The sequence below is a fragment of the Rattus norvegicus genome, chromosome 9, assembly GCF_036323735.1.
Source record: "Rattus norvegicus strain BN/NHsdMcwi chromosome 9, GRCr8, whole genome shotgun sequence".
Classification (NCBI taxonomy): domain Eukaryota; kingdom Metazoa; phylum Chordata; class Mammalia; order Rodentia; family Muridae; genus Rattus; species Rattus norvegicus.
This window is the reverse complement of record NC_086027.1, coordinates 111401780-111426836: the sequence shown is the minus strand read 5'-3', so window position 1 is coordinate 111426836 and position 25057 is coordinate 111401780. Positions and strand designations below refer to the sequence as shown.

General features: G+C 40.8%; 1 protein-coding gene across 4 annotated transcripts in view; it reads left to right on the top strand.

Moving 5' to 3' along the window:
- Pja2 (praja ring finger ubiquitin ligase 2) overlaps positions 1-23213 on the top strand; it is a 50080-nt gene extending 26867 nt beyond the window's left edge. For 2 of the 4 annotated variants that reach the window (NM_138896.2, XM_017596266.2), the window contains exons 5-10: positions 8671-8856; positions 12899-13084; positions 15629-15740; positions 17758-17872; positions 18260-18381; positions 20702-23213. In NM_138896.2, coding sequence (NP_620251.1) covers positions 8671-8856; positions 12899-13084; positions 15629-15740; positions 17758-17872; positions 18260-18381; positions 20702-20827 — 847 coding nt within the window. In that variant the 3' untranslated portion in view covers positions 20828-23213. The remainder of the gene's footprint in view (positions 1-8670; positions 8857-12898; positions 13085-15628; positions 15741-17757; positions 17873-18259; positions 18382-20701) is intronic. The other 2 variants (NM_001277278.1, XM_063266624.1) reach the window with 1 other exon arrangement.
- The last annotated feature ends 1844 nt before the right edge of the window (positions 23214-25057 follow it).

The following is a 25057-nucleotide window of genomic DNA, read 5'->3' as shown; positions in this document are numbered from 1 at the left end:
AAGATGTTTGATGGACTATCATATTTGATCAAGAAATGAGACATCTTGATGATGAGATATTCTGAGTACTAACCATACATAAAACTGCAAATTATTTTAGGCATTGTAATAGTTTACAGACAGTAGACATTTAGATACATAATGGTTATTACAAAGAGTAGAGGCTGATTATTTTAATTAACAACATTTCAGTGAATACAATACAAAGTATAAATTTATCGTACCTTTTTAATTTCTTAAAACCACTTTGTGTTTAGAGAGTGATTAAGATCACTGTTGATTGACAATACCGCATTAACTTTTAGTAGTTAATGTCACCTATTTCTCTTTATTTTGGATTCTTATCCTCTCTTCCTATCACTAAGCTTACTTCTTATTTATTTAAAAATTAATTTCTGAGTATAAGCCTATAGTCCCCTCATTCTTGTGGCTGAAGTAGGAAGATCATGAACTCAAAGCTAGCCTGACTTGCATAGGGAGACCATATCTCAAGACAAAAGTCCTCATTAAGTTTGATATGGTAGATACTGTTTTTTCCTCCATTCATAGATGATGAAATGGGTATAGAAGGGTTACCTAGTATAACGTCAGCTGTGTAAGTGTTGTACCTGGGCCTGATTCCCTGAACTCCAGGAGGATGTATTCTCTATCACTGTGCTGTGTTACTCTCAAGACTTTCTATCCTTTTCAAACATACATTTCTTCAATTTTCCCCAAACTATAAAGCAGCACAAGTTGGTGGAGTGGGGAATAGAGAGTTCTATTTTGTGCAGCTGCTCAATGTTAATGGCCAGAGTACAGATTTTTATGTATCTTTGTAAGCTGTTTGTAAACCTGACAGTGCTCTGTTATATACATATTTTATGAGCTGTTAAAAAAACTTTTAACTAGAAATGTATAAAGAGAATTTTCTAATTTGAATATGAAAATATTTTATACCATAGAAGAATAAATACTTGATTGTCCTTGGAAAGTGTATTTGTCTAGGGGAATTTTAAATGGTTATAGAATGTGTTCTTAGTGTGTTTAGAAGTGGTGTCAATATTAGGAACAATGATAGAGTTTTGTAAATACAGTGGACATTAGGAGAAACATTTAGCTTTAATAAAAGCTTTTCTTTGAGCCCTGCTGTAGTGTCTTGGTTGGCAGAAGTTGTTGCTGGGTGTGCCTGAGTGATAGAAATAAGAGAAGGAAATACTAGAATAGGTCTATGGTGGTAAGAATCACAGAAGCTGAGCATGGAGACGCAGACCCGTGATCTTAGCACTTTGGAGGGAGGGAGATCAGGAGTTCATGGTTTTCTTTGGATATGGAGTAAGGTCAGGGCACTGGCCTCATGAGATCTTGTCTTAAACAAATTTCAGAGTAATTTCTGAAGAATAATGACTCTACCTTCGGCTCCATTTGTAGTTTATAAAACCTTAATGTTGTTGTAAAAATATAAATTTAAAATTTTCAGGCAGTCTTCCTCTATCAAATCTGATCAGTATGACTCTGTGAGGTTTCCAGAGCCTAATCACACTTTTTAAAAACACAAAGACAAAATCTTTCTCCCAAAATACTGTGTTCCTTAGTCTGAAACCAGAAAAGCTTGTATCTTGCACTCTCTCCCAGAGTAATAATATAACCATAAAACTCAAAGTCACACCCATCATGAAGACTAAACAATTTTTTAAAAAGGAAGTAAGCTAAACAGTGAGCCTGATAGACTTTTGTACTCTGTGATGTCAGGACATTAACCCAAAATTCCCATGGAGCCCACGTTAAGAGAATCCGAGCTTCATGTTGTGGTAAATATCAAAAGTAACAACAAACCCTCGCTAGCCAGCATCAATGAGCCATATGGCCTTTAGCAGGGTAATTCATAAAACAAACCAAATACTTTCTATCAATTCCAATATCAATAAGCAACACATCAAACCAGGACTTTAGCCCAAAATATATCCATCTGTTAAGCTCTCTACCCGAAGCCACAGATTTTTCTTTAACCTTAATAACTTTTGGTTCTTTTTTTTTTTCCGGAGCTGGGGACCGAACCCAGGGCCTTGCGCTTCCTAGGTAAGCGCTCTACCACTGAGCTAAATCCCCAGCCCACCTTAATAACTTTTAAAATATAAAATATATCACTCTGCCTGGTCTTACAGACATTCATCACAACTCTCTACTTGGAGGTAGTGACTAATTTTTCCCTATCTAAGTTCTGAACCATGGATGAAAATCCCCACCTGATTCAGGTAATCTCTTTACTCTCTTCTTTCTAAAAACAAACTCAACACCTTTTAATAATACCTGTAATTAAGAAGTAGCTTGTCTAACTAGGATTTCAACCCAAAATTCCCGTGGAGCCCACGTTAAAAAGAATATGAGTATCCCGAAAGACTTTCTAAACAACTTTCTTTAAAAAGCAGCTTTTAAGCTCTAACTCTCTGAGCTGCCATTACTTCTCACACAGTAGGGGACCTACAGCCTGCCTGTCCAGACTGCTTCCCCTTTTCTTTGTTTGAATTCCCACCCTAGAGGTATCACATGACTTAACATGGCGCCGGCCTCCTCTTAGAAAATAAAAACTTTCTCTCAACTCTTAGGATTACTAGTGGATTATTGCCCATCACATTGATAAAAAATAAAAAAAGTATTGTGGTCTTTTACCTTGCTAGGTCCAGCACCGAAGTGCCTCAAGATATCTGCTAGATATCTTGGCAGAAACACATCCCAACTCCGCGGCAGCCCAGTGTCTCCTGCCGCGGCACACTTTCCTACACTCAAACTGTCACATAAAAGAACACACAACACAATAACCTTAGATCCAATTGATAAGCTATAATTGCACACTTAAACATACAAAGCCCAGTACCAACCATCCCTTAGGAACATTGATAACCTGTAAATACACAGAGCGAGATCTTTATGTCAGCCTCCATTGTCCTGCCACGGCTTCTCCCTCTCTCTCCCTCCTGTCTCTTCCTTCTCTATCCCAGTCTCCTCCTCCTCCTTCAAACTTCTCTCCCATCCTTCCTTCTCCTCCAATGACAGGCCTCCTTCTATCCTGTACCTGCCCCTCACCTATACTTTACAAATTCAATGGAGAGAAGTTTCTGGTGAAGTCACCTGATTCCTGAGTAGTGACTAGGCAGCTGTCCTTGGGGCAGTGGGATTAGCATCAAAATACAGATAACTTCAGGGCAAACCACAACACCTTAAAATGTATTTTAGGGTTGAATTATTGAAATGGTATGACTGAATCTTCTTGCTGATCCTATTTCTTGCTTCTGTTTCTCGCTCATCTTATCTAACTCTGCTAAGTGTTACTAACCTTTCAGTCTGGTACCTGCCTAAAGCCAGAGCAAGTAAAGTAGCAGTGGACTCTGGTGTGCTTCTGACCCCGCCAGTCTATCTAGTGTTTACTCTGCAGCTCTGATGGTAGTGCACTGGAGGAGGGAGGCAGTGACCACTTTCCTAGAGTGTCTCCAAGAAGGAAGTCTGTAGAACCTTTTTATTTGAGTTTGGAAATTAATGAAAAGAGTTAATTCTCTCCTTTGTATAACTTAACAATGATACACTTGGAGATACTTTGTTATGTTTGTATTATAAATGTAACATTTATCAAGAATACAGCCAAAATCCATTTGGATACTATTAGATATTTTAATTTAGCTACTTAAAAAAAAATAGGTGGGCCATCAAGTAAGAGCACTTTTGCTCTTGCAGAGAACCCAGGTTCAGTTCCCAGCACCCACATGGTGATTCATAACCATCTGTAACTCCCAATTCTAGGGAATCTGACACCTTGTGACCTCTATGGACACCAGGCATGCCTGTGTACAGATACACACCAGGTAAAAGCTAAATGCACATAAAACAAATGTATCTAAAACCTTTCAGTAGTGATTATACATTCTTTATAAGTAGAAGAAGATTTGATTAATATCTGGTCACTGTCTTCCTTGAAAAAGTGTTAAGTGATGGCTTAACAGTAATAGAATGCTGCTCTGAGCTACTTGACAGAAAGTAAGTGCTACATTATGAGTTAGAACTGCAAGGGGACTTAACAGTCAGTGTATCATTACCAGACCTACACTCAGACTGAAGAGCTCAGGTTAGTACTGACTCTTGAAATATACCCTGAGAGCTTTGGTACCTGAAGAAGATAAGGACAGAAGGTGGCGGGAGGGATGAGGGATTCTCCTTCAGTAATACTAGCACTTTTTTTTTTTTTTTTTTTTTGGTTCTTTTTTTTCCGGAGCTGGGGACCGAACCCAGGGCCTTGCGCTTCCTAGGTAAGCGCTCTACCACTGAGCTAAATCCCCAGCCCCGCACTTTTTTTTTTTTTAACCTTGGACCTCATGTGCTGTCCTATTCTTGTCTGAAAGTTAAGCAAAGCAAAGTAAAAAAGACAGTAAGACACAGGGAAACCTCCAGAGACAAACAGTGGAGTCCAGCTACACAGGAGGGCAAAGCAGGAGAACTGGAAATGTGGCAGGCTTACCTGAGTTACAGAATGAGTTCACAACTAAAGTTAGTAGACCCTCCTCAACATAGAAAGTAGAAATGGGTTGGAGATTGAGCACAGTGGTAGAGGCTCGCTTTGCACGAGTATGGCCCTAGGTTTAATCCCTATAACCACAAATGTGAACTAAAAGCCTGTTTCTTTTGATATTGTTGGGAGAATAAAATGCAGATTATCTTTTTTATTTAATTTGATATATTAAAAGGTATCAGACTCTGTTACAGGTGTTCTATAAATATATAATAATGCTGTCTGTTCCCATAGTGACCACCAGCCTTACAAAGAACAGAATGTACAAATTCATTGTTGAAAGGCCAAGATTACTTTTTCACATTCTATATAAATTGTCTGAGTATCCAACAAAACAAACATTTCTGACGTGGCAGTTGCAAAGGAAAGGAAGCACACAGCAAAGGAAATAGCAAACATCTACAAGCAGCCAAAACAAAGACCTTAAATCACATGCATAGACATTTTTACAGACTTCCCTATCTTGTTCTCAAAAGTAATTTAGTAATCCCAGCTCTGGGGAGGCTGAGGCAGGCAGACCTCTGTGAGTTTGAGGACAGCCAGGGCTGCTGTTGCACAGAGAAACACTATGGAAAATTTAAAAAAAAAAAAAAAATAACAACAAAGCAAAAAAAAAAAACAAAAACAAAAACAAATCGCCTAACTTCTTCAATCTTCACATGGTTTATCGTTGGTTGGCATGCTTCTTAGATAACATAGTTATATTCAAATCAAACAGTAACTTAATGCCACCCTCTCTACACATGCAATTAAAAAACAAATGAAGTTTTTAAAAATGTTCTTTAGTGACTGAGAATATCCTTTGATAATGATCACTCCCAGCTTCTCCCAGATCCATGTCTACCTCCTACCCCACCTTTAGCTCTGTGATACCTCTCTGCTTTTTTATTGTGTACATTTATTATAATAGTCCAATCAAATGCAATACTTTATTTGTAAATCTCAGGTAGAGGTAGCATTAAGTACCATCTAAAAACAACCTCTTGTTCCCTGATGCCTCAAAGTGCTTGGTTTACCTTTTTAGCTTTATCCCTGTAAGCACAAGTGGTGTTCAGGGTCAAACCCTAATCTGTAATGGTGATATTTTTTGTTTGGATCTCTTCCCTGAACACAGTTTTTAAAGAATCACTGTAGGGTAGTTTTTTTTTTTTTAACTAGGAAATATATAGATATAGATATAGATATATATAAAATAACTGTTTCAAACTGGAAAAAAAATCCTTATTTTCTTGCTCATGAGGAAGCAGATGACCTAGTTTGGATAATAGTCCAGGGCATAATTTTTCATCCTTAGTGTAAAAAAAAAAGACTAAAGTTGGCTTTCCCAGGAGACTGAGGTCACCAGGATAATTGAGCTGCTACAGTGTAGCTTTTCTTTGGCACAGAAAAGAGAAAAATTGTGGTTAGCCAGTAAGCAACCCACTGACATAACTAAAATGATAGAGCCCGTTCAATAAAAGAAGTTAATGTTGCCTATTAAGCTATGCACCTCTTTTCAAAAATTGTATTATACATTTTGTCTCCATTTTTAATCTAAACATCATTGTAGGCTTGAAACATGAATAATGCCTTTTTTTAGTGAGGAAATTAAGCACAGAAAAAGTATCATGGATTCTAAGGATATTATTCTGGATTCAAATCTGTCTGACTTCAAAGCTTGTTCTTAGAAATTTGGTATTATCAATATTACTTTATGTTTTCACTAAAGAAATTGGCGATTGCAGGTCTGAAAGTTTTAGTCGTAGAAAGTCAATGTGGTTAAGGGCCAGTTAGGAGTTTAGGGTTACAAATTATTAATAAATATTAGTCACAATTAGGTAACATTAGTATCCTGATTAGTAACATTCAAATTGAAGTAGTCCTAGAAATCATGTGTTTCAGTCACTTGTCACAAATATACACATGTTTTTTGGAACATCCTTATAAATGCCTCCTGCTAGCCTTTTCAAGTCAAATAATACCAATACAATCCTACATTCAAAGCTGTATGACTGTAATGAACAGTCTTTAGTATCTACTAAGAGCTGCTAAACATTTAGCTCTTCTGTCTTCTAGGAAACTGCTAGTTTTTTTTTTTTTTTTGGCTCTTTTTTTCGGAGCTGGGGATCGAACCCAGGGCCTTGCGCTTCCTAGGCAAGCGCTCTACCACTGAGCTAAATCCCCAACCCTGCTAGTAAGTTCTTAAGACTGACTTTATATTTATGTAACTAAGAAAATACCTTAGATCAATTAAATTTTGTAATACTGTTTGTTTTAGTAAAACAAGACCAAAATCATTCATGAATTGGGCATCTCCCAGAACTACAGCAGGATGTGAGGCAGAGTCCAGCTTACTAACTACAGCTTAGTTCGCTGGCCTTCACAACTTACAGCTAGTGACCTGGCAAGAAAGCTGTCTGCAGCCACCAGGGCTTGATGGGGAAAGCCCTGGGTATTGCTTTGGTAAGCCCAAATCCATTGTGGGGTGTCACAAATTTTACTTAATGCGTAAGAAAAGTAATGCAGTGTTAAAGAAGTAGCTGCAATGCAAAGATTTGGACCACATAAGCCCAGTGCCCAGGCCATGAGGAATTACCCCCTCAAAAGGCAATTTCTGACAGTTATCTTCAAAGAAACGGTCTGGTCTGACCTGAAGGGTGAGGGGCCAGGTGGTTGTGGGGCCATTTTGAAGGAGAGAGATACATTGAAGTATGACGCCCAGACGACAGGGATAGTCTGTAAGGGAAGAAGGCGATCATCGCTGACTGCTCTCAAAGTTTCTCCTTCATAAAGAACTACTGAGTACTAATAAGACAGGCCCAGAGTCTCCTTTAAAGGGTCAGTATATATTTAGAAAATTGTTTCATTTACATCAGGTGAGTAATTCATACTCATTTCAGACATTGTTTCTGAGTCCCAAATTGCATTTATTTTTTTTAATTACTTTATTTATTTACATTCCAAATGTTGCCCTCCTTCCTGGTTCCCCTTCCACAAGTTCTTCACCCTGTCTTCCTTCCCCTTTGCTTCTGAGAGGGTGCTCCCCTACCCACCTACCTACTCCCACCTCACCCTACTAGCATCTCCCTTCCCTGGAACATCAAGTTTCTACATGATTGAATGTATGCATTCCCACTGAGGCCAGAGAAGTCAGTCCTCTGCTACATATGTATCGAGGGCCACAGACCAGCCCATGTATGTTCTTTGGTTGGTGGCTTAATTCCCTGGGAGCTCTGAGGGGTCTGGGTTAGTTGAGACTTTTGTTCTTCCTATGGGGTTCCAATCCCCTTCAGCTCCTTCAGTCCTTCCCCTAACTCTTCCACAGGGATCCCCAGGCTCAGTCCAATGGTTGACTATATCTGTATCTGCATCTGTCTTAGTCAGCTGCTGGTAGAATCTCTCAGAGGACAGCTATGCTAGGCTCCTATCTGTAAGCAGAACATAGCATCAGTAATAGTGTCAAGGTTTGGCTCCTGGGTATGGGATGGATCCCAAGTGGAGGCAGTCTCTAGATGCCCTTTCCTTCAGTCTCTGCTCCATTTTTGTACCTGCTTTTCTTTTAGACAGGGACAGTTCTGGGTCAAGAATTTTTGAAGATGGATGGGTGCCCCCATGCCTCTAATGTGGGCCTTGTCTGTGTACTGAAGGTGGGCTCTTTAGGTTCCATCTCCCCACTGCTTGGCATTTCTGCTAAGGTCATCCCCATTGGGTCCTGGGAGCCTCTCACTTCCCAGGTTTCTGGGACTTTCTAGAGGTTCCCCGTATGCTCCCTCCACTACTGCATATTTCTGTTCATTTTCCGATCCCTTGGGCTTCTCTCCTGTCTCTCTCCATCTCTGAGCCCACCCCTCATCTTCCCTCCCCTTCCCACCTAGATCCCTAGCTAAACTCTTATTTTAATACCATTACTTGTGTATTCTAGTGTAAAGGAAACACAGCGATATACCCCAGAACCCGCTGTGAGCCCTGATCATCGGACAGTTTCACATTCTGTTGACTTTATTTTTGTTACCTATTTATATATGTTTTTTTTCTAAATCGAATGAGCACCTGACTCAGCCTAGACATCAATAGTCCTACCTAGTCCATAATGACTCCATATGACAAAAATATCTTAGTATGTGATGGTAGTTTATGTCTGTTCTGATTTGCAGTTCAGAGTGCAGTGATGGGGAATGGTCTGCTTCTCTGCCTCACCGATTTTCTGGCACAGAAAAAGACCAGTCCTCAAGCGATGAAAGCTGGGAAACTCTGCCAGGAAAAGATGAGAATGAACCTGAGCTACAGAGTGATAGTAGTGGCCCTGAGGAAGAAAACCAAGAATTGTCTCTTCAGGAGGGGTATGTTGAACAGAGAGACTCGTTTGTTTAAGTGTGCATAAGCAAGAATGGCATACACCACATTCCCATGTAGGCTGTACTCTTAATTACACATAGAGGCCCATGTTGAACACATAGACTCTACATGGTGCTTTGGTATATTGTAGGGAATGGGTTTAAATGCTAGCGATTTCAGTATTTTTATGAGGATAGAATGTATGTTTTTATATTGCTTTATAAAGGAAATTTGAGTATTTAAAAAGTGGTTTGCAGACTTCCTGTTGTTATGACTTTTTAATACAGTTCCTCATGTTGTGGTGACCCCCAACCGTAAAATTATTTTTGTTACTACTTCACAATTATAATTTTGCTCTTATGAATTATAATGTAAATATTTTTGGAGATAGGTATTATAACTCACTGGTTGAAAACTGCTTATTTGAAAGGTCATTTCAGCTAAGTTAAGAATAATTGAATTAATGTTGCCCCTTGCCATACAATGAAAGAGACGTAAAAGAACATCCGTTGTAAGAGGTAAATCTGTGGTAAATTACACTTAGCATGCCTTGGTAGTTTAAGTGATTTGTGCAAAGAAATGGAGGCAGTTGAAATTGTAATATTTTTATCTAGCTCAATTAGATAATGTTTCCAGAACATTGGTGACCTATGGTAAATATCTCCGACTTTATAACTTGAATGGGAATATTCCTATCTAGGGGTTGTCAGACTGAAGTTGTGAAAAGCCAGATAAATATTGTTAGTTATGTATGCCAGTGTCTGTTGTGGCTACTCATGCATTCTGTTGAAGCATAAAATCAGCCATAGGCAATATGTGAATGAGTCAGTAGAGTTGTGTTTCCAAAACCTAGAAAGGACCTGTGGGTCTCAGCGTGGCTGTCCTTGTAGTATTTCACCAGTAGAACAGATTGGAATTCTTCTGTCTCCTACCCCCATGTGTGTGGATCTGTGTCTGTTGTTTTAGAAGCTGTTGTGAATGTCATTTTCCCCCTTGATTATTTCTCAGCAAGATCATTTACTGCCATGTAGAAATGGGTGGTTTTTATGCTTATGTATCCTATCCTGCCGTGTTGTTTCAGGTGCTTACTGGATCTGTTTGCTTCTGGTAGAAAGTTTCGGTTCGTTTAGAATAGAAATATACTGTCTCCAAACAGGGACTGTCAGGCTTCTCCCTTCCCTATTGCTTTCTCTGGCCACATCGAGCTACATAAGGCATAAAAAGCACTATACTGAGTAAGAGGAGAGACACCCTCATCTTATTCCTAATTTTAGAGGAAAATATTGTTTAAATCACATTAAGAAATAACTTTTTAATTTATTTTATGGGATTCTACCAAGAATATTGAATTTTAAATCTTTTCAATATAAAAATTGTAACAAAATCATTTTGGTCGGTTGATCACAGGAAATTTTATTGCTTAAAATGTCTTAATTATACTTAACCAGCCTACTGTTTTTAAATATAGGAAGCATGATTATGTAGTCATGGTTTAATGGTGGATTGTTTTTATTATTTTGTATAGAACTTATCTGTTGATATCTTTTTTGTGTGTGTGTGTGTGTGTTTTTTTTTTTTCCGGAGCTGGGGACCGAACCCAGGGCCTTGCGCTTCCTAGATCTGTTGATATCTTTAAGTTAGCATGATTTATAGATTTTGATATCAGTATCAATTTGCTTTCCTTTAAAAACATAATGTTTTTCTTTTTTATGTACTCTTCCTCTGCTGTTAAAATAAATTATTTATTCTAGTAAAAGTTGGCATTGGATAGTGAAACAGCATCTAGCTACTTTATTTATAAGTGTATATCTTTGATTATTTAAAAACTTTTTGTTAATAACGAAATCCTTTCAATTTTTAGTTTCAAAATCTATATCCTAGAAAAAATAATCAGGTCCTCTTGCGAGTTGGACTGTGATTGCTATGAAATGTGATGACATGCATGTCCCACAAAGCACATACACACGCACATGCACACACAAAATAAATGCTAATTTTTGAAGATTTTTTTAAAAAATAAAATAACTTTAATGGTTAAAGTAGAGCTGTCTAGGGGGGATCCGGTAAAGACGCTGATGTGGTAGGACCCAGACTGCAGGCCATACTGCACCTTCTGAAGTTAAATGAAGAGTTAACCGATCTGATAGGCGTCTTACAAGACCGTCTGCTGTGTGCTGATTACTGAAAATGGGCTACAGTGTATAAGAGAGCAAAGGGTTCTGATTGGAGGATACTTGTGCATTTTAGAAAGCAAGCTGTATAGCTGAGGACCTGACTCTGTGGGAGCGCACGTGGCTGTAGGTATGGAAACCTGAGTGATGATCAGCTCGGGCCCTCCCCCTCCAGAGCAGTGATGCTTCCGAGTGTGAGCATAGTTTGAAGTTTCAAATAATAAAATAGGTTGTAGCATTGAGGGAGAAAGAGTCATCCGTAATATCATAGCTTCTACTTTGATCACTAAGTAGATGGACAAGTCTGATGGAGAACTAGAAAATAGGAATGTAACTTGCCAGTGTTCGTTATGCACTGTGGATGATGAGTAGACAACTGAATATGGTTTTTAGTTTTAAGAGAACATCCTTCTTGAAGTTGGATACCAACACATAAGAATAGATAAAATACATTTGGGGGATATTATCTGTTTTCATCAAAATCATCCATTATGTAGCTGACCTGGTAGTTTGTTCTGCTCTAGGTTTGTTAGGGATGTAACTCAACATTGAACACCGTTGTTTTTAAATGGCTGGGCGAAGTTGGCTTTATTACGTTGCATGCGTATAGTAAATTTCTAAGGATAACTATTGCAATGAGGAAAATAATTCCATATTATTACAGACTGGAAATGTAGTTCAGTGTCAGAGTGTTTGGTGGTATACACAAGAAATGGGATTTGTCCCCAGTATCAGGGGGGAAAGGAATTAAAACTTGAATAAAAACTTTAAATTCCACCCAAAAAGAAAAGACAAAAGGAGAAGAAAAACAAAAGAGTGAAAAAGTAGGCTGTAGAAATAGTTCTTGCAGTCACTAGTTACAAAAATATATGTATAAAGTCGCTGATGTTTGCTTTTTTATGAAACAGTTTATCAGAACTTTAAAAAGCTGAAGAAGACCCATTTAAGTATAAATATGTGTATAAAACAAAAGGGTAGTATGGTCTTTTAGGCAAAAACTAACCATAAAAGAACTTAGAAGAGTTATATTAATGTTGACAAAATAAAGATAAAAAAGTGTAAGCAGAGGCTAGAGCAATGGACCCGTGGTTATACTCTTACTGAACAGTCTGAAGATCAGAGTCAAGATCCCTGTGCCCAGGTTAATAGTCAGGCAGTGATCTGGCTGTGCTTGGCCCAGGAAGTGGCCCTCTTAGGAGGTGTAAAGAGGACAGGGGTAGAATCTGGGGTAGAAGCTGGGTTTGCTAGGATTGATGGCTTACAGAGAAAATGTAAGACCCAGGTTCTAGTCCCAGAGAGACCCTGCCTCATAAGAATTGGTGGAGCATTCCAGGGGAGGACACTTAATGTCTTCTGGCTTCTGTGTTGTGTGTACAGACATGTGCTCAGACATACATTCAGACCCAAAAACAACTTTGTAAAAAGGTTTTGGGGTGTGTGTGTTTGTGTGTGTGTGTGTGTGTGTGTGTGTGTGTGTGTGTGTGTCAGAGAGACAGAGAGAGACAGACAGACAGACAGACACACACACACACACACACACACACACACACACACACACGGTGGGGGCAGAGAGAGAAAAAGGACAACTTAGAAGAGTTGGTTGTCTCTACCATGTGGATCTGGGGCTTGAACTCAGTCCTTAGGCATGGCGGCAAGAGCTTTGACCCATGAGCTTTGACCCACAGTGTCTTTCGTTCTCATCAGCACATTGTTTTCAGTTGGAATGCAGATGAGGAAGGAGCCATTTCCATCTAAGTACCAAGGACTTACACCACAGGAGGAAGTCACACGTACTAAGTAGAATGGCTAAAGGATGCAACATGGCATGTTTGAAAGCAGCACTGTTTTATTCCTTCCTTTTCAATGTGTGCATCAGAGAACAGACGTCCTTGGAGGAGGGGGAGATTCCCTGGTTACAGTACAATGAGGTCAATGAGAGCAGCAGCGATGAAGGGAACGAGCCTGCCAATGAGTTTGCACAACCAGAAGCTTTCATGTTGGATGGGAACAACAACCTGGAGGACGACTCGAGCGTGAGTGAAGACCTGGATGTGGACTGGAGGTACGTGTCTGCAGGCCTAGGTAGTTACCCCTGAGGGTGTCTGCAGGCCTAGGTAATTACCCCTGAGGGGGTCTGCAGGCCTAGGTAGTTACCCCTGAGGGGGTCGGCAGGCCTAGGTAGTTAACCCTGAGGGGGTCTGCAGGCCTAGGTGGTTACCCCTGAGGGGGTCTGCAGGCCTAGGTGGTTACCCCTGAGGGGGTCTGCAGGCCTAGGTAGTTACCCCTGAGGGGACAGTGTAGGTGCTGCATCGTCAGGTGAGCCTTGGCTTCTTCCCATCTCATTACAGATGTCACTGTACCCATGGATGGGCTGTTCACTCTTTTTCTCACCCATCTTTGACTTTCACATCTTTGTAGCATTGATTTTAAGAGAAAAAAATGTAAGGCCCTGGTTTTGACTATTTCAGTATTAGAAATAATTTAAGACCTACGGAAACATCAGCAAAATTAGGCAAACTTCTCCCATATATCCTTCACTAAGATCTCTTAAATGTTAATATTTTAAAACAGTGTTTATACCATTCTCCCTTTCCTTTTCTCTCTGTATTTATGGTATGAAGTCTTCTGGCCCTTTTATACATAAGTCCTCAGAAATTATTTTTTACCTATAAAAATTCTAGAATGAATTGCTGAAAAATGTGAACTTTTTTTCTTAGATAACACATAATCACTGAAATCATAAAATTAGTGTTGATATACTTCTAACAGTTTAACCCCCAGGGCTTACTCTAGTGTTCAGTTATATCATGACTGACTTTATAGGAGATGTTTATCTGATTTAATCCAGGACTGTCAGTGCATTTAATTAACTTGTTTCTGTAATTGGCCATCTCTTCAGTTAATATTTGCTTTTCAATTCTCACAAATGTTTTAAAAGTTTAGGACATTAATTTTATGGACTGCCCTTCACATCGTATTTCCAGTATCTCACATAGAGTTACTAATTCTTAGCAGGAACAACAAAAAAGTTACACATTTTGTCCTAAGTGCATACCAGAAGATACATATGGCGGGCAACTTGGAACTGTCCACTCACCATTCCTCTTTCTGACCAGTGGCTACTTTGAGACTTAAATAACCTGCTTATTCACCTACTACTAAACTTACATCTGCTAATTTCAGCATCCATTAGTAATTCTTACCTGAAACTTGAGTTTTTAACACTGATTATTCTTTAGTGGCCCAGTGACAGCTAACTATCATGTCCTGAGTGTCCAGGTTTGTTTATGTTACTGAAGAAGAAAATGATTAGGAAGTAAATTACTTCAGTCATTGGGATGGATTTTCTGTACGAAGTAGACATGTTTGTGTTGTTTCAGAGTTTTAATCTGACCTTTTGGAAAGCAGTGTTTATGGAAGGACTATTTCTACAGTTTCTTGTGTATCTGTAGTATGGTTTCTCTGTGCCTGGCATCTCTGTGTGCCAGTTTATTTTATAGATGAAGAACTGGTCAGAGTCATAAAATACATTTTTCAATTTAACTGTGATTCAATTAAATCCTATTTGACTGATCACAAGCCATTCTCTTTGCATTTAAGTTCACTGTTAGATAAAATGTCAGCATTGCCAGAGTAAATTGGTGACTCCTTCCTTCTAAAATGTGTGGATGGGTAGCAATGTTCCTGTGTCCTAGGTGATTGTCTCAGTCAGGATTTCTGTTCCTGCACAAACATCACGACCAAGAAGCAAGTTGGGGGGAAAGGGTTTATTCAGCTTACACTCTTGTTTTAAGACAGACTATCAATATGTAATTCTAGGTACCCTGGAACTCACTGGAATACACTGCCTTTGCCTCCCCTATCCTAGGAGAAAGGCATGCACTGTCATGCCTGGCTTTTCCTAATTTTGAAATACTTAATTCTATGGCCAAGGAAAATTTGGAATCTGACTTAAGGATAAAGGAAATCACTTTACACCAGAATCAAACCTGTTCTTCTTGAAGGGCTTATAGTTCTTTAGCACCAAAAGTCATAAAAACGAACAGTTTGGTGAAAAATCGTTTTCTAGCTATTAATAAATGAAGGTGCTCTGACTCTTAGCCAAGGGGAAGAAGAGGGATTGGTGAAGGCTTGAGAAAATAAAATCTTGTAAAACCCAAAGTAATTAAGCAGGTCAGAGTGGGCAGGGGTTTAGGGAGAGCTATTACTTAATGTTAGAATTAAATACAATACTTTTCTTTCTCATAGTTTCACCTTTACCCAGATTGGAAACTAAAGTTAACAGAGAGGAAAATACAGGGAAGGAAGGGATTATGTGGATAAAAGCCGTGTGCTGTGAGCAGGCTTTTGGGTCCAAAGCTTCTGCACCTCTGCAGGGAGACTCTGCAGGGAGGCGCAGAGTGGTGACCAACAGGCTGTATTAACTCTTTGTACAACACTCAGCCTTCCTGTTGTTTTCCTGTTCTTTGGGCCATATAACTCACATGAAAATATTTCAAGAGTTTTCTGCTTACAAAATTTGTACAATGTAGCAATATGGTAAGATTTCTGAAATCATAGTTATGGATCTTGGTGGGGGTTTTTTTGGTTTTTTTTTTTTTTTCAGCCTATTTGATGGTTTTGCGGATGGACTTGGTGTTGCTGAAGCTATTTCCTACGTGGATCCTCAGTTCCTCACCTACATGGCACTAGAAGAACGCTTAGCCCAGGCTATGGAGGTATCTTTATAACTCCTACTGTGACTGTTTGATTGTTTACACAGGGATACACACAGACACAGCGAGGCCCTGTTGTCCAGATAGTGCTGACTTTTGACACACGTACACGCTTTTCGGCAGTGGGACACACTGTCACCCCTTTTCACTTTAGCCCCCATTATACCCTTGAACCTCAGCACTGGACTCTTTGGTTGTGTACTAAGCAGCACACCACTCTCGTCAACAGCGCTTTTCTTTCTCTTCCAGTGCTAACTACACCCATCGCCATCTCAGATAGTAACTTTGGGTGCAGGTCTTGGCAATGTATATTAGACTCATATTATTGTCTCATGTTTGAGTGAGCGCAGAATAAAATAGCAAACATCTTTAATTTTTGTAACTTAAATAATATTGCTTGAGCATCTTTGCAAATAAAATATTTTTAAAAATTTAATCTAAGGTTAACAAGATAGCAAGTCAAAGGGAAATGTGCTTTCTACCAAACCTAGCAAGCAGGACTCAAACCCAGGGACTTACAACGTTGTGGGAGAGGACCAACCAGGAAGTTGTACTCCGATGACCATACCCCTGCACACATGCACACATAGACACACAATAAAAATGAATTATAAACAAATTATAAACAATACAGAAAATTGGCTTAAACTGAGTTACAGGTTTCTCATTTATAATTACAGTTACTCCCAGCTAATACTGTGTGTGTGTGTGTGTGTGTGTGTGTGTGTGTGTGTGTGTGTGTGTGTGTGTGTGTTTTACCAGTGCACATTTGGTTTGCTCCTACTTTCCCACTGTATGGCCGTTGTAAATACTGTAAATGGTGCCGATCTGTACTTGCAGGTGTTTTGAGAAGTGAAATTGGATTACATACTGTTTGTATCTATTTCTTTTCATTTAGTTATTGATTTGGTTTTATGAGACAGGGTTTCTAGTGTGTAGCCCTGGCTGTCCTGGAACTCATTCTGTAGACCAGGCTGGCCTCACACTCACAGAGATCCACCTGCCTCTGGCTCCCAAGTGCTAGGATCAAAGGAGTTCACCACCACCGCCTGGCTAAGTAATTCTAGTTTTAAATGTTTAAGAACTTGCCATACTGTTTTCTGTATTGGCTACAACATTAGGCATTCATACCAGGAAGGGGGCCCAGTTTTGGTAGCCATCTCAAAAATAAAGCATTAAGCTAGATTAATGGAGTGTTCTAACTTTGTGATCTTATGTTGTTATCAGGATGTGCTGCTAACAAGTAGTAAACTGAGAGCATTAGTTATCTTGATTGAGAGCAGTTCAGAAAGAAGATTCCATTGTGACTTGAGATTGCTGGTGTAGGTTTTTTAGAAGAGTAGGCCGTAAAGGATGGACAGAAAGTGCCAGGCGGAGGGAGGGAGCAGCACTGTGTGCAGTAAGAATGCGTAATGAAAACCAGCAACAGAAGGAGAGAGACCTGCCTGTCAGATCAGCTGAACTGGGATCTAGAAGAGAGAGAGAGGATGAGGCCTACAAATGGTCATGTGACCACTTGTTTTCCAGCCTTCATTGAACAGTCATTCGCAGAGATTTAGCCCCTAACTAAAGTTGCTGGTAGCCTTGTAGTACTTGTTGACTAGCTGTGCGCATGTGCTGGTTCTGTGCCAGGAGAGAACACCACAGGAAGCAGTTCATTGTTCTCACATTGTCAACAGTAGTCTCACCCTGACGTTGTCTCAGAAGTGAGCCTCTCTGAAGTCTTTCTTTTCCTGACATTGTTGATCCCTTACAAGAGCTCTGACCATTCATCTGGAAAATGCAGATGTAATGAGCAGGGAGCTTACTACTGAAAACAGGTTAGGGAGGGGGACATAAAGGAGAAATATTTGACTTAATGATCTTGGTGGTAGTCTCATTGGAAGGGAGTTAAGTGGGCAGAGAACTAATAGGAAAAGAATATGAGAATGTGGCAAATGTAAATTGACGAGACAAACGGTTTCCCGTTGGTATGTAAGGTGCCTTCTATCTAACGAAGAACTCTGACTTTCCTTTCCAGACTGCACTGGCACACTTAGAGTCTCTTGCTGTAGACGTTGAGGTGGCTAACCCACCTGCCAGTAAGGAAAGCATCGACGGACTTCCAGAAACCCTTGTCCTAGAAGATCACACCGGTAAGGCCACGCTCTGCACTGAGATGGAGTGCTGTACACTTGGTGTACACTGCAGCACTTAGGAGATGAAGTGGTTAAGATATGTATGCAAGTAAAGTACACAGTGTTATGTATGTGTGATATACACTGTATGTTTCTTTATTTAAGCCAGAAGCTGACAGACCTTGGCCTAGTAGGAATTGTGTGATAAAATTACAAAGGTCAAGTGTTACCAGCGTCTTTTTAGAAGAGGAATGTGTATGAAATTCCAAATTAATATGCTGGCATCGTGTCTGCCAGCTAATTGATGAAGCCCCGCCTCTCTGACCGTCCATAGCTTGCATGTGAGCCGCTTTCTTCCTGCTGAGCATGTGTGCGTGACAGATGATGTGTGCTTGTCGTTCTCAGCTATTGGTCAGGAGCAGTGCTGTCCCATCTGCTGCAGTGAGTACATTAAGGATGACATCGCAACAGAGCTGCCCTGCCATCACTTCTTTCATAAGCCTTGTGTCTCCATTTGGCTACAGAAGGTGAGTTTCCGGTGGACTTTCTTAATACTTAATAGTTGACCATACTTAATTAGAGTAGAGTAGTGACCTTTAGTAAGCCCAGTTTATCTAGACAGCAGAGCTGTTTAGTGGATTTTCATTTACAGCTCCGAACGTGTTTTCAGAAGTATCTCAGAAGACTCTCACACCACTCCAAGTGCACTGTGTGGTTTTTTGCAGTGTGACTGGTGTTGCTGAAAATGTGTGAGAGAAACACAGTAATCAACCGGGTGACCCCTCATCTAGTTTGTATAGACCTGCCTTGAAGACAGACCAATAACTTCAATGGTCTTCAAGTCACCTAGAGTTTACTCACACCCCGGGACCTCTGTTGTCACATGGGTGCTCACTGTTTAGCTCAGCAGAAGCCTTGAGTTGCTTTCCTGGCTCTGTCTTGGGGTTGCAGCTCCCTGTTCCCAGTAACAGCCCTGCCCGCACCCCCTCACTCCTTCCCTCCTTTCTCCTCTGCTGTTAGCCCTATACTGTCACTTCCTGCTTTTGAACTGTGTTTAAAGTCCCTGAAATCCATTGTAGAGACGTGCTATTCCCACAGCACCTTTTGCCACGGCCTTCTGCGGTGCAGTGAGGTGAATACTCACTGGGCTCTCTAATGTGCCGAAATCTTTTTCATTCCTCTGTCTCCCTCAACTGCTTCTTCGTCCTGCCCACAGTACCCATATTCCAGCCACCAGTGGACACATCTACACTGTCAGTAGTTGTTGACATATATGGGATTGATTTTCTTTATTTTTTTTTTCTCCAACAGGATTAGACGGGTTTGTTTCTAATGCCTACTATATTTTTTAAAATATATTTCTAAGTACTTTTTTCTGCCAGACTTTTAAACCTTTTATTTATGTGCCTCTGCCTCTCCTCTCCAGAGTCTGTTACTATGATAGCTCTGAGTCCTCCGCCCTGTTGGAGACTTGCTCTGAGTTGGATTAATGGAACACAAAATGCCCATGAAGCACGGTGCTCTTTGAGTTGAGGTTGAGTTGTGTGATAACCTAGGAGGCAGTCGGTGCCGAGTGTGTTACAGACAGAAATGACGTCAGCACGATTAGTAAAACTTAGAGATGGCACGTAAACCTTAATTTAAGGTATAAATTACCTCAGTGAACTGCGTGTTAACACAAGGATTGCTAATGGACGCGTGTCGATCCTGTGTGCTTCAAGTCTCAAGACTTCTGGCATTGTGGGTGATGACTTCTCTTAACCTGTTTGTTTGCTGTTATGTTGATTATAGCATAGATAGCTATTTCAAACAATAGAATCTACCTCAAATTTTACATAAAGTTGAAATAGTCCATATTATATTTAACATTTATATGTTGTATTATAGTATAAACACCCGGTATGGAAAAGTAACAGTAAGTTAGCAGAAGTTAAGGCCAGACTTACGTAGCACAGGACTTATAATTCTAGCGCATGGTAGCAGGGATAGTAGCTAGTCAGAAGACATTTCTGAAATGAGCAGGAAAGCAGAAACGCAGGCTACAAGTCTGCGCCGTGTGCGCCGAGCTTGGGGTTCCTGTCCACGCCTGCACAGCGGCCTTCCAGCCCCCGCTCCCTCACCTGTGCTAGTTGCCTACTTGAGTCCTCGTCTTCACTCTAGACTGTAGCTCTGGTCCTGTCACTTAAACGGAGTCAGACTGAGGGCGTTTTCTTTACTTGCCGAGTAGTGGATTTCTGTCTTGGCTTTCAAGGCCTTCTGTTCCCTAGCCCCCAGCCCGTCTCTTCAGCTTTCCTCTTCTGTGTGTCTGCTTATATTTCTGTGCATTTGTTCCTGAAGCCTGGCTCTCCTCTGTACCATCTATAAGACGAGGCACCCTAACTAGATAAGCTGAAACCCTGCCTTTCTGTCTTGAATAGAACAGCTTTCTTGACACTCAGTTACAGAGACTTAAGAAGGACTCCCAGTTTTGTACAAGCAATTGTAGTCACCACTAGATGATGCCCTGCAGTTGCCCACTTAATCCTCACAGGAACTGGGAAGTGCACTGGCACTCTGTTCCCTAGTCCAGATGTTGTTACATGGATTAAGGTGACACAGCTAGTGCATCCTAGGCCAGAGCTAAAAGGGAGTTACAGTAGCTGGATCTCCAGCTCTCAGGGAATCTTAACACTCTTGTGGCTCCCTGGGGATGTACCCCGGAGTGCGCGCGCACACACACACACACACACACACACACACACACACACACACACACAGTTTAAAACAAGTCTTCCCTAAGAGAGACTTGACTTTGCTTGTCTGTGATTTCTGACTGGTTGGTTGGTTGGTTTGTCTCCCTCCTCCCAGTCCGGAACGTGCCCTGTGTGCCGCCGCCACTTCCCACCTGCAGTGATTGACGCATCTGCAGCTGCTTCCTCTGAACCAGACCTTGATGCCTCGCCTGCAAACGACAATGCTGAGGAAGCCCCGTAAGCCGTCACGGGGAAATGAGATCGAAATTCTATCACAGTAAATCTGCAAATTCCTTCTAAATCTGATGTGCAAATAATTATATATAAATATATTTAAAATGCTCTATATAGTATATGCCGTAGTTTAGAAAGAGAATATTAACCTTTCTAAACTGAATTTAGGTTTGCAGAAGATACTAAACATTTTCAAGCTGAATGTTGAAGCAGTGCATCCATTTTCTTTAGTTGAACATGGTGTCCATTGTAACGTCAGTAGTCATCTCTGTGGCATACGTTTCTGTTTTGTCTGAAGTGCTGCCACTAAGAGATCAGAATTAAGCTCTCCTTTCCACATCAGATGTGAAAACTGTGATCACAACAGTAGTACAGTTTGGTTTCATTGAAAATAAACTGAATTCTAAAGCATGCTTTTTCACTGGTCCCTTTGCTTTTGCTACTTCGAGACCTCTTGGTTTATATAACACTGAGGTTAAGATTAAAGCTTTTCAGAATGCCAGGCAAAGACTAGAGTTTTGACCCGAACACACACACAAAATAAAAAAATAAAAAATAAATTACATCTTAGATGTAAACTTCCTGAAACTGTCATGTAATAAACTATTCAGTGAACGTTGGATGTGTTTAAAGGCTAGTAAAGCATGTGAATTATCTGATGTGCTTCATGCTCGGCACAGTCTCATGAGCTTGGCCTATGAAACACTGTCTAAGCCCTCATGCAGTCTGCTTCTACTTGTTAAACACTGAAGGTCCAGACCAGTCTTGGCATCTGATTAAGAAATTGGATGTAGTTAGCTAAGGTAGTTTGGGTTCTACTTTAGGAGATCTGAAGATTTGCACATGGCCATGTCTGTTACAGCATCACCCCAGATTAGAAAGGCACAGCTTTTAGGTGGTCACACGAGTAGGCAAGTCTGTGCAGACGCTGGTGTGATAGGTAGCTTACAGGTGAGCCCTGACATCAGCACAGGGACAACGGCTCAGCAGGCCCAGCACTGGAGCCCATCCGCGTGCACATCTACCTGCCCTGCTCATCCAGTTCGGGAATATTTCTATAGCTTCCCAAATCAGCTTCATCTGATTTGTGTAATATATCTGAGTATTTATAGTCTTTCTTTTTTCTCCAGTCTTAAAAATAAATGAATTTTCACTGTTGGCACATTTGAGGCTTAAATATAAGAAACCTAACACTTGCATTCTGATTTTTGCATATATTGTAAATGTGGCTGGTATTTACAGCGAATCCTGTGTGTCCTTTTATGGGTAAAACAAAAGTGAACATTGCATGCAAGTAATGTGGTGAATTTGTAATTTAGGGGTTTTCTGGGGCTTCTGTGACTGTGGATGCTTAAATTCAGGCCTTAATGTTGCTCTAGCTAGCATGTTTCCTTCTAATGTACATAGTCAGCCTGTATCCACTAATCTCTGCTTGTCTTCTCCTCCGTGGTCTTCACACCGTATCCACTGATGGTCAGTTAGTGTCAGAGGTCACCCAGGTTAGCATCAGTTCCCATGTGTGCCGTGCGGATTGTGAGCCGTGTGGTTGCTTGGTTGGTTTTCTTTTATGTACTTTGATTAGCTGTGGCACTTACTGAGTAAACTTACGTTGCTGCAGACTGCTGTGTAACAAGCCACGTTTTGTGTTTAGTCAGTATTACACACGGGACCTTGTTTTATTCTTCTAGATAGCAGCTGTCCCAAAGAAAATATTTCTTCTTTGCCTATTAAGATTTAGCTATTATCTGCCAGTTGTTAAGGGGTTTGATTCCAAACTCAACCAGAGTTGAACGTAAGAAAGCTGCTGTACTCTTGCTGTCCATCTGTTACGTCCTCCGTTGTTGGCTCCTGACTACGTACCCACGGCTGCTGAAGGAGACTTGTTTTAATTTGTTTTAAAAAGGAAAATGAAGTTTTAGGACTTTGATGGTGGGGAAGCTGACAAGTTCAGACCCCAGTCTGTCATTTGCTCTTAGCTTGGATCCTTTTGAAAAGTTAAGAATATATGAAGGTAAATTAGAAAAAGTAAAAATATTGATAAAATGTCATTTATCTTATGTCTATTTTATGTTGTTATTTGGCCTATTAATTTTAATTTTTTGAACATTTTCTTATTTCTTGTAATATGAATGCCGATATTTAAAGTTTGACTCACTTGGGTTTCTTTTGTGTTTCTTAGTTGTTATCTCTAAGCTAACTAACTTTTAAGATTATTTGTGATATGGATTTATATAAGCTGTTAAATATATATGAGCTGTTAAAATGGAATGCAAGGTTTTCCAAAGACCAGGTCTAACTGTAATGATTGGTTTATTGTTCTACAATCCCAGCCCGGCATTTTCCGTGTAAATCATAAACAATAAACAGGATATACTCAGTGTTCATTTCTAATATTTAATTGTGTGATCCTATCACTTTTATAACACAGTCCCTGAAGGATTTAGAGTCAATAACAAGGAGCACAACTCTTAAGGAGCTCTGGACTGAGCTGACGGGGTTTTTTGGTTTGTTTGTTTGTTTTTTTTTCTCCTAAGAAATCTGGGGCCACATAGGTCATGTACAGAGGCAGCGGGCAAGCGTGTTCTGCTGCAGAGGCCCTGACTTCAGAGCCCTTTCCTGCCTGGTCTCAGCAGTCCCGCAGTCCCCCACGGAGCCTGGCTCCTGGGCCAACTCCGACTGTGGGAGCTCCAGAAGTTCTGGGATGCCTCATGTGAGTCGGCCGTCTCCAGACCAGTCGTGGGCCACTGTGGGGCCACTGTCAGAAACGCCTGCCAAGGATGATCCCCGTGGCTCACAAAGGGCTCAACGGCGTATTTCTGAGTCGTAGCTTACTAGATTATGTCCACATTATTAAACAAAAACTAATTTTGTTTAGAAGGGCTAGAATTCTAATTTCCCTAATAAAACATGCTAGAAAAATAGCCTTAGAGTAAGAATAGCAGTGTTGCTCCTATGCCCCGCACAGTGCTAAACCACTTCCAAAGTGGCGTCTTCCTTGTCCAGCCACCAGTGCTGCAGCCACCTTGTCTCCCTGCAGAGGCAGGATTCCACTCTGAAAACAGCGTCATTCAGACTCTCTATAGATAGCATACATAAAAGAGTAGAGTACGAAATTGTGTCCCTTCTGTCCCTACCTCATCACAGCCCGCTCCGGCTCCACATGTTTAAATGTTCCGTTATGTCTGAGCCAGTCTGAGGCTGTCCTTTGAGTCATTCTCTTACAGTGTCTGCCTCATGAGGCAGGCGGCTCTGTAACCTCACTAACAGTTTACAGGCACCTCGCCAAGGTCAAGTGAGGGTCGCTGCACGTAGTGGCTATGGTCACTCTTTTTTTTTTTTTTTTTTTTTGGTTCTTTTTTTTCGGAGCTGGGGACCGAACCCAGGGCCTTGCGCTTCCTAGGTAAGCGCTCTACTACTGAGCTAAATCCCCAACCCCGGCTATGGTCACTCTTAGGCAAGCCTGCGGCGTGGCGGTGGACTCGGGCATTGCCCTGAAGCCCGTATCTAACTTACAGGGTTTCTTAGCAGCATCTCTGTCCACACCAGTTTCAACCAGTAAACACCCTCCCAGAGCTGTCCGCTCCAGCGGCCGTCCGTGGAGCATACTTTCCACGCCGGTGGCGGATTTGGTTTTGAAGTTTCTGAGACGAGTTGAGGATGGACTAAAAGGCCTCCGGCAGCCCTGTAGACCGCTGTCTAGGCTGATGTATTAGTACTAACAATTCACACAACTGCCAGCCACCCTGTGGGCCGATTCAGCTTTTCCCGGAAAAGACATGGCAACTTTTTTTTGCCATGTTTTAAAGATAGGTCTTTGAAAGTAGTTAAATCTGCTAGTGCACCCGATTAAGAAAGGAAAGGGAGTCAGCTGGTGACGCTTCCATTGAACACACCGTGTGAGCTCTGTGTCTTGTTGTTCATTCGCCGTCTGTCCCCTAGGCCATTCTAGGCTTGATAAGCCTTCAACATCAAGTTCATCACAGTTTCTGGAACCTCCCTTTTCCCTGTTCAGATTTTGTCTGAAGTAATCCGACATTGACAAATGATAATCACTCTGCTTCTAGTTTTGTTACAGCGGTAAATCTAGTTAGGCTCTGCAGTCGCTCATGAACAGGTTTGAGATATTTTCTGTTATGTGCTGTCCTAAGGGGACAGTTAAGTGCTTGGTTTCCATCATTGCTTTTAGGAATGTCTTTGGAGTTTGAGAACATCGTACTATAAAATCGTAAGTGTGCCA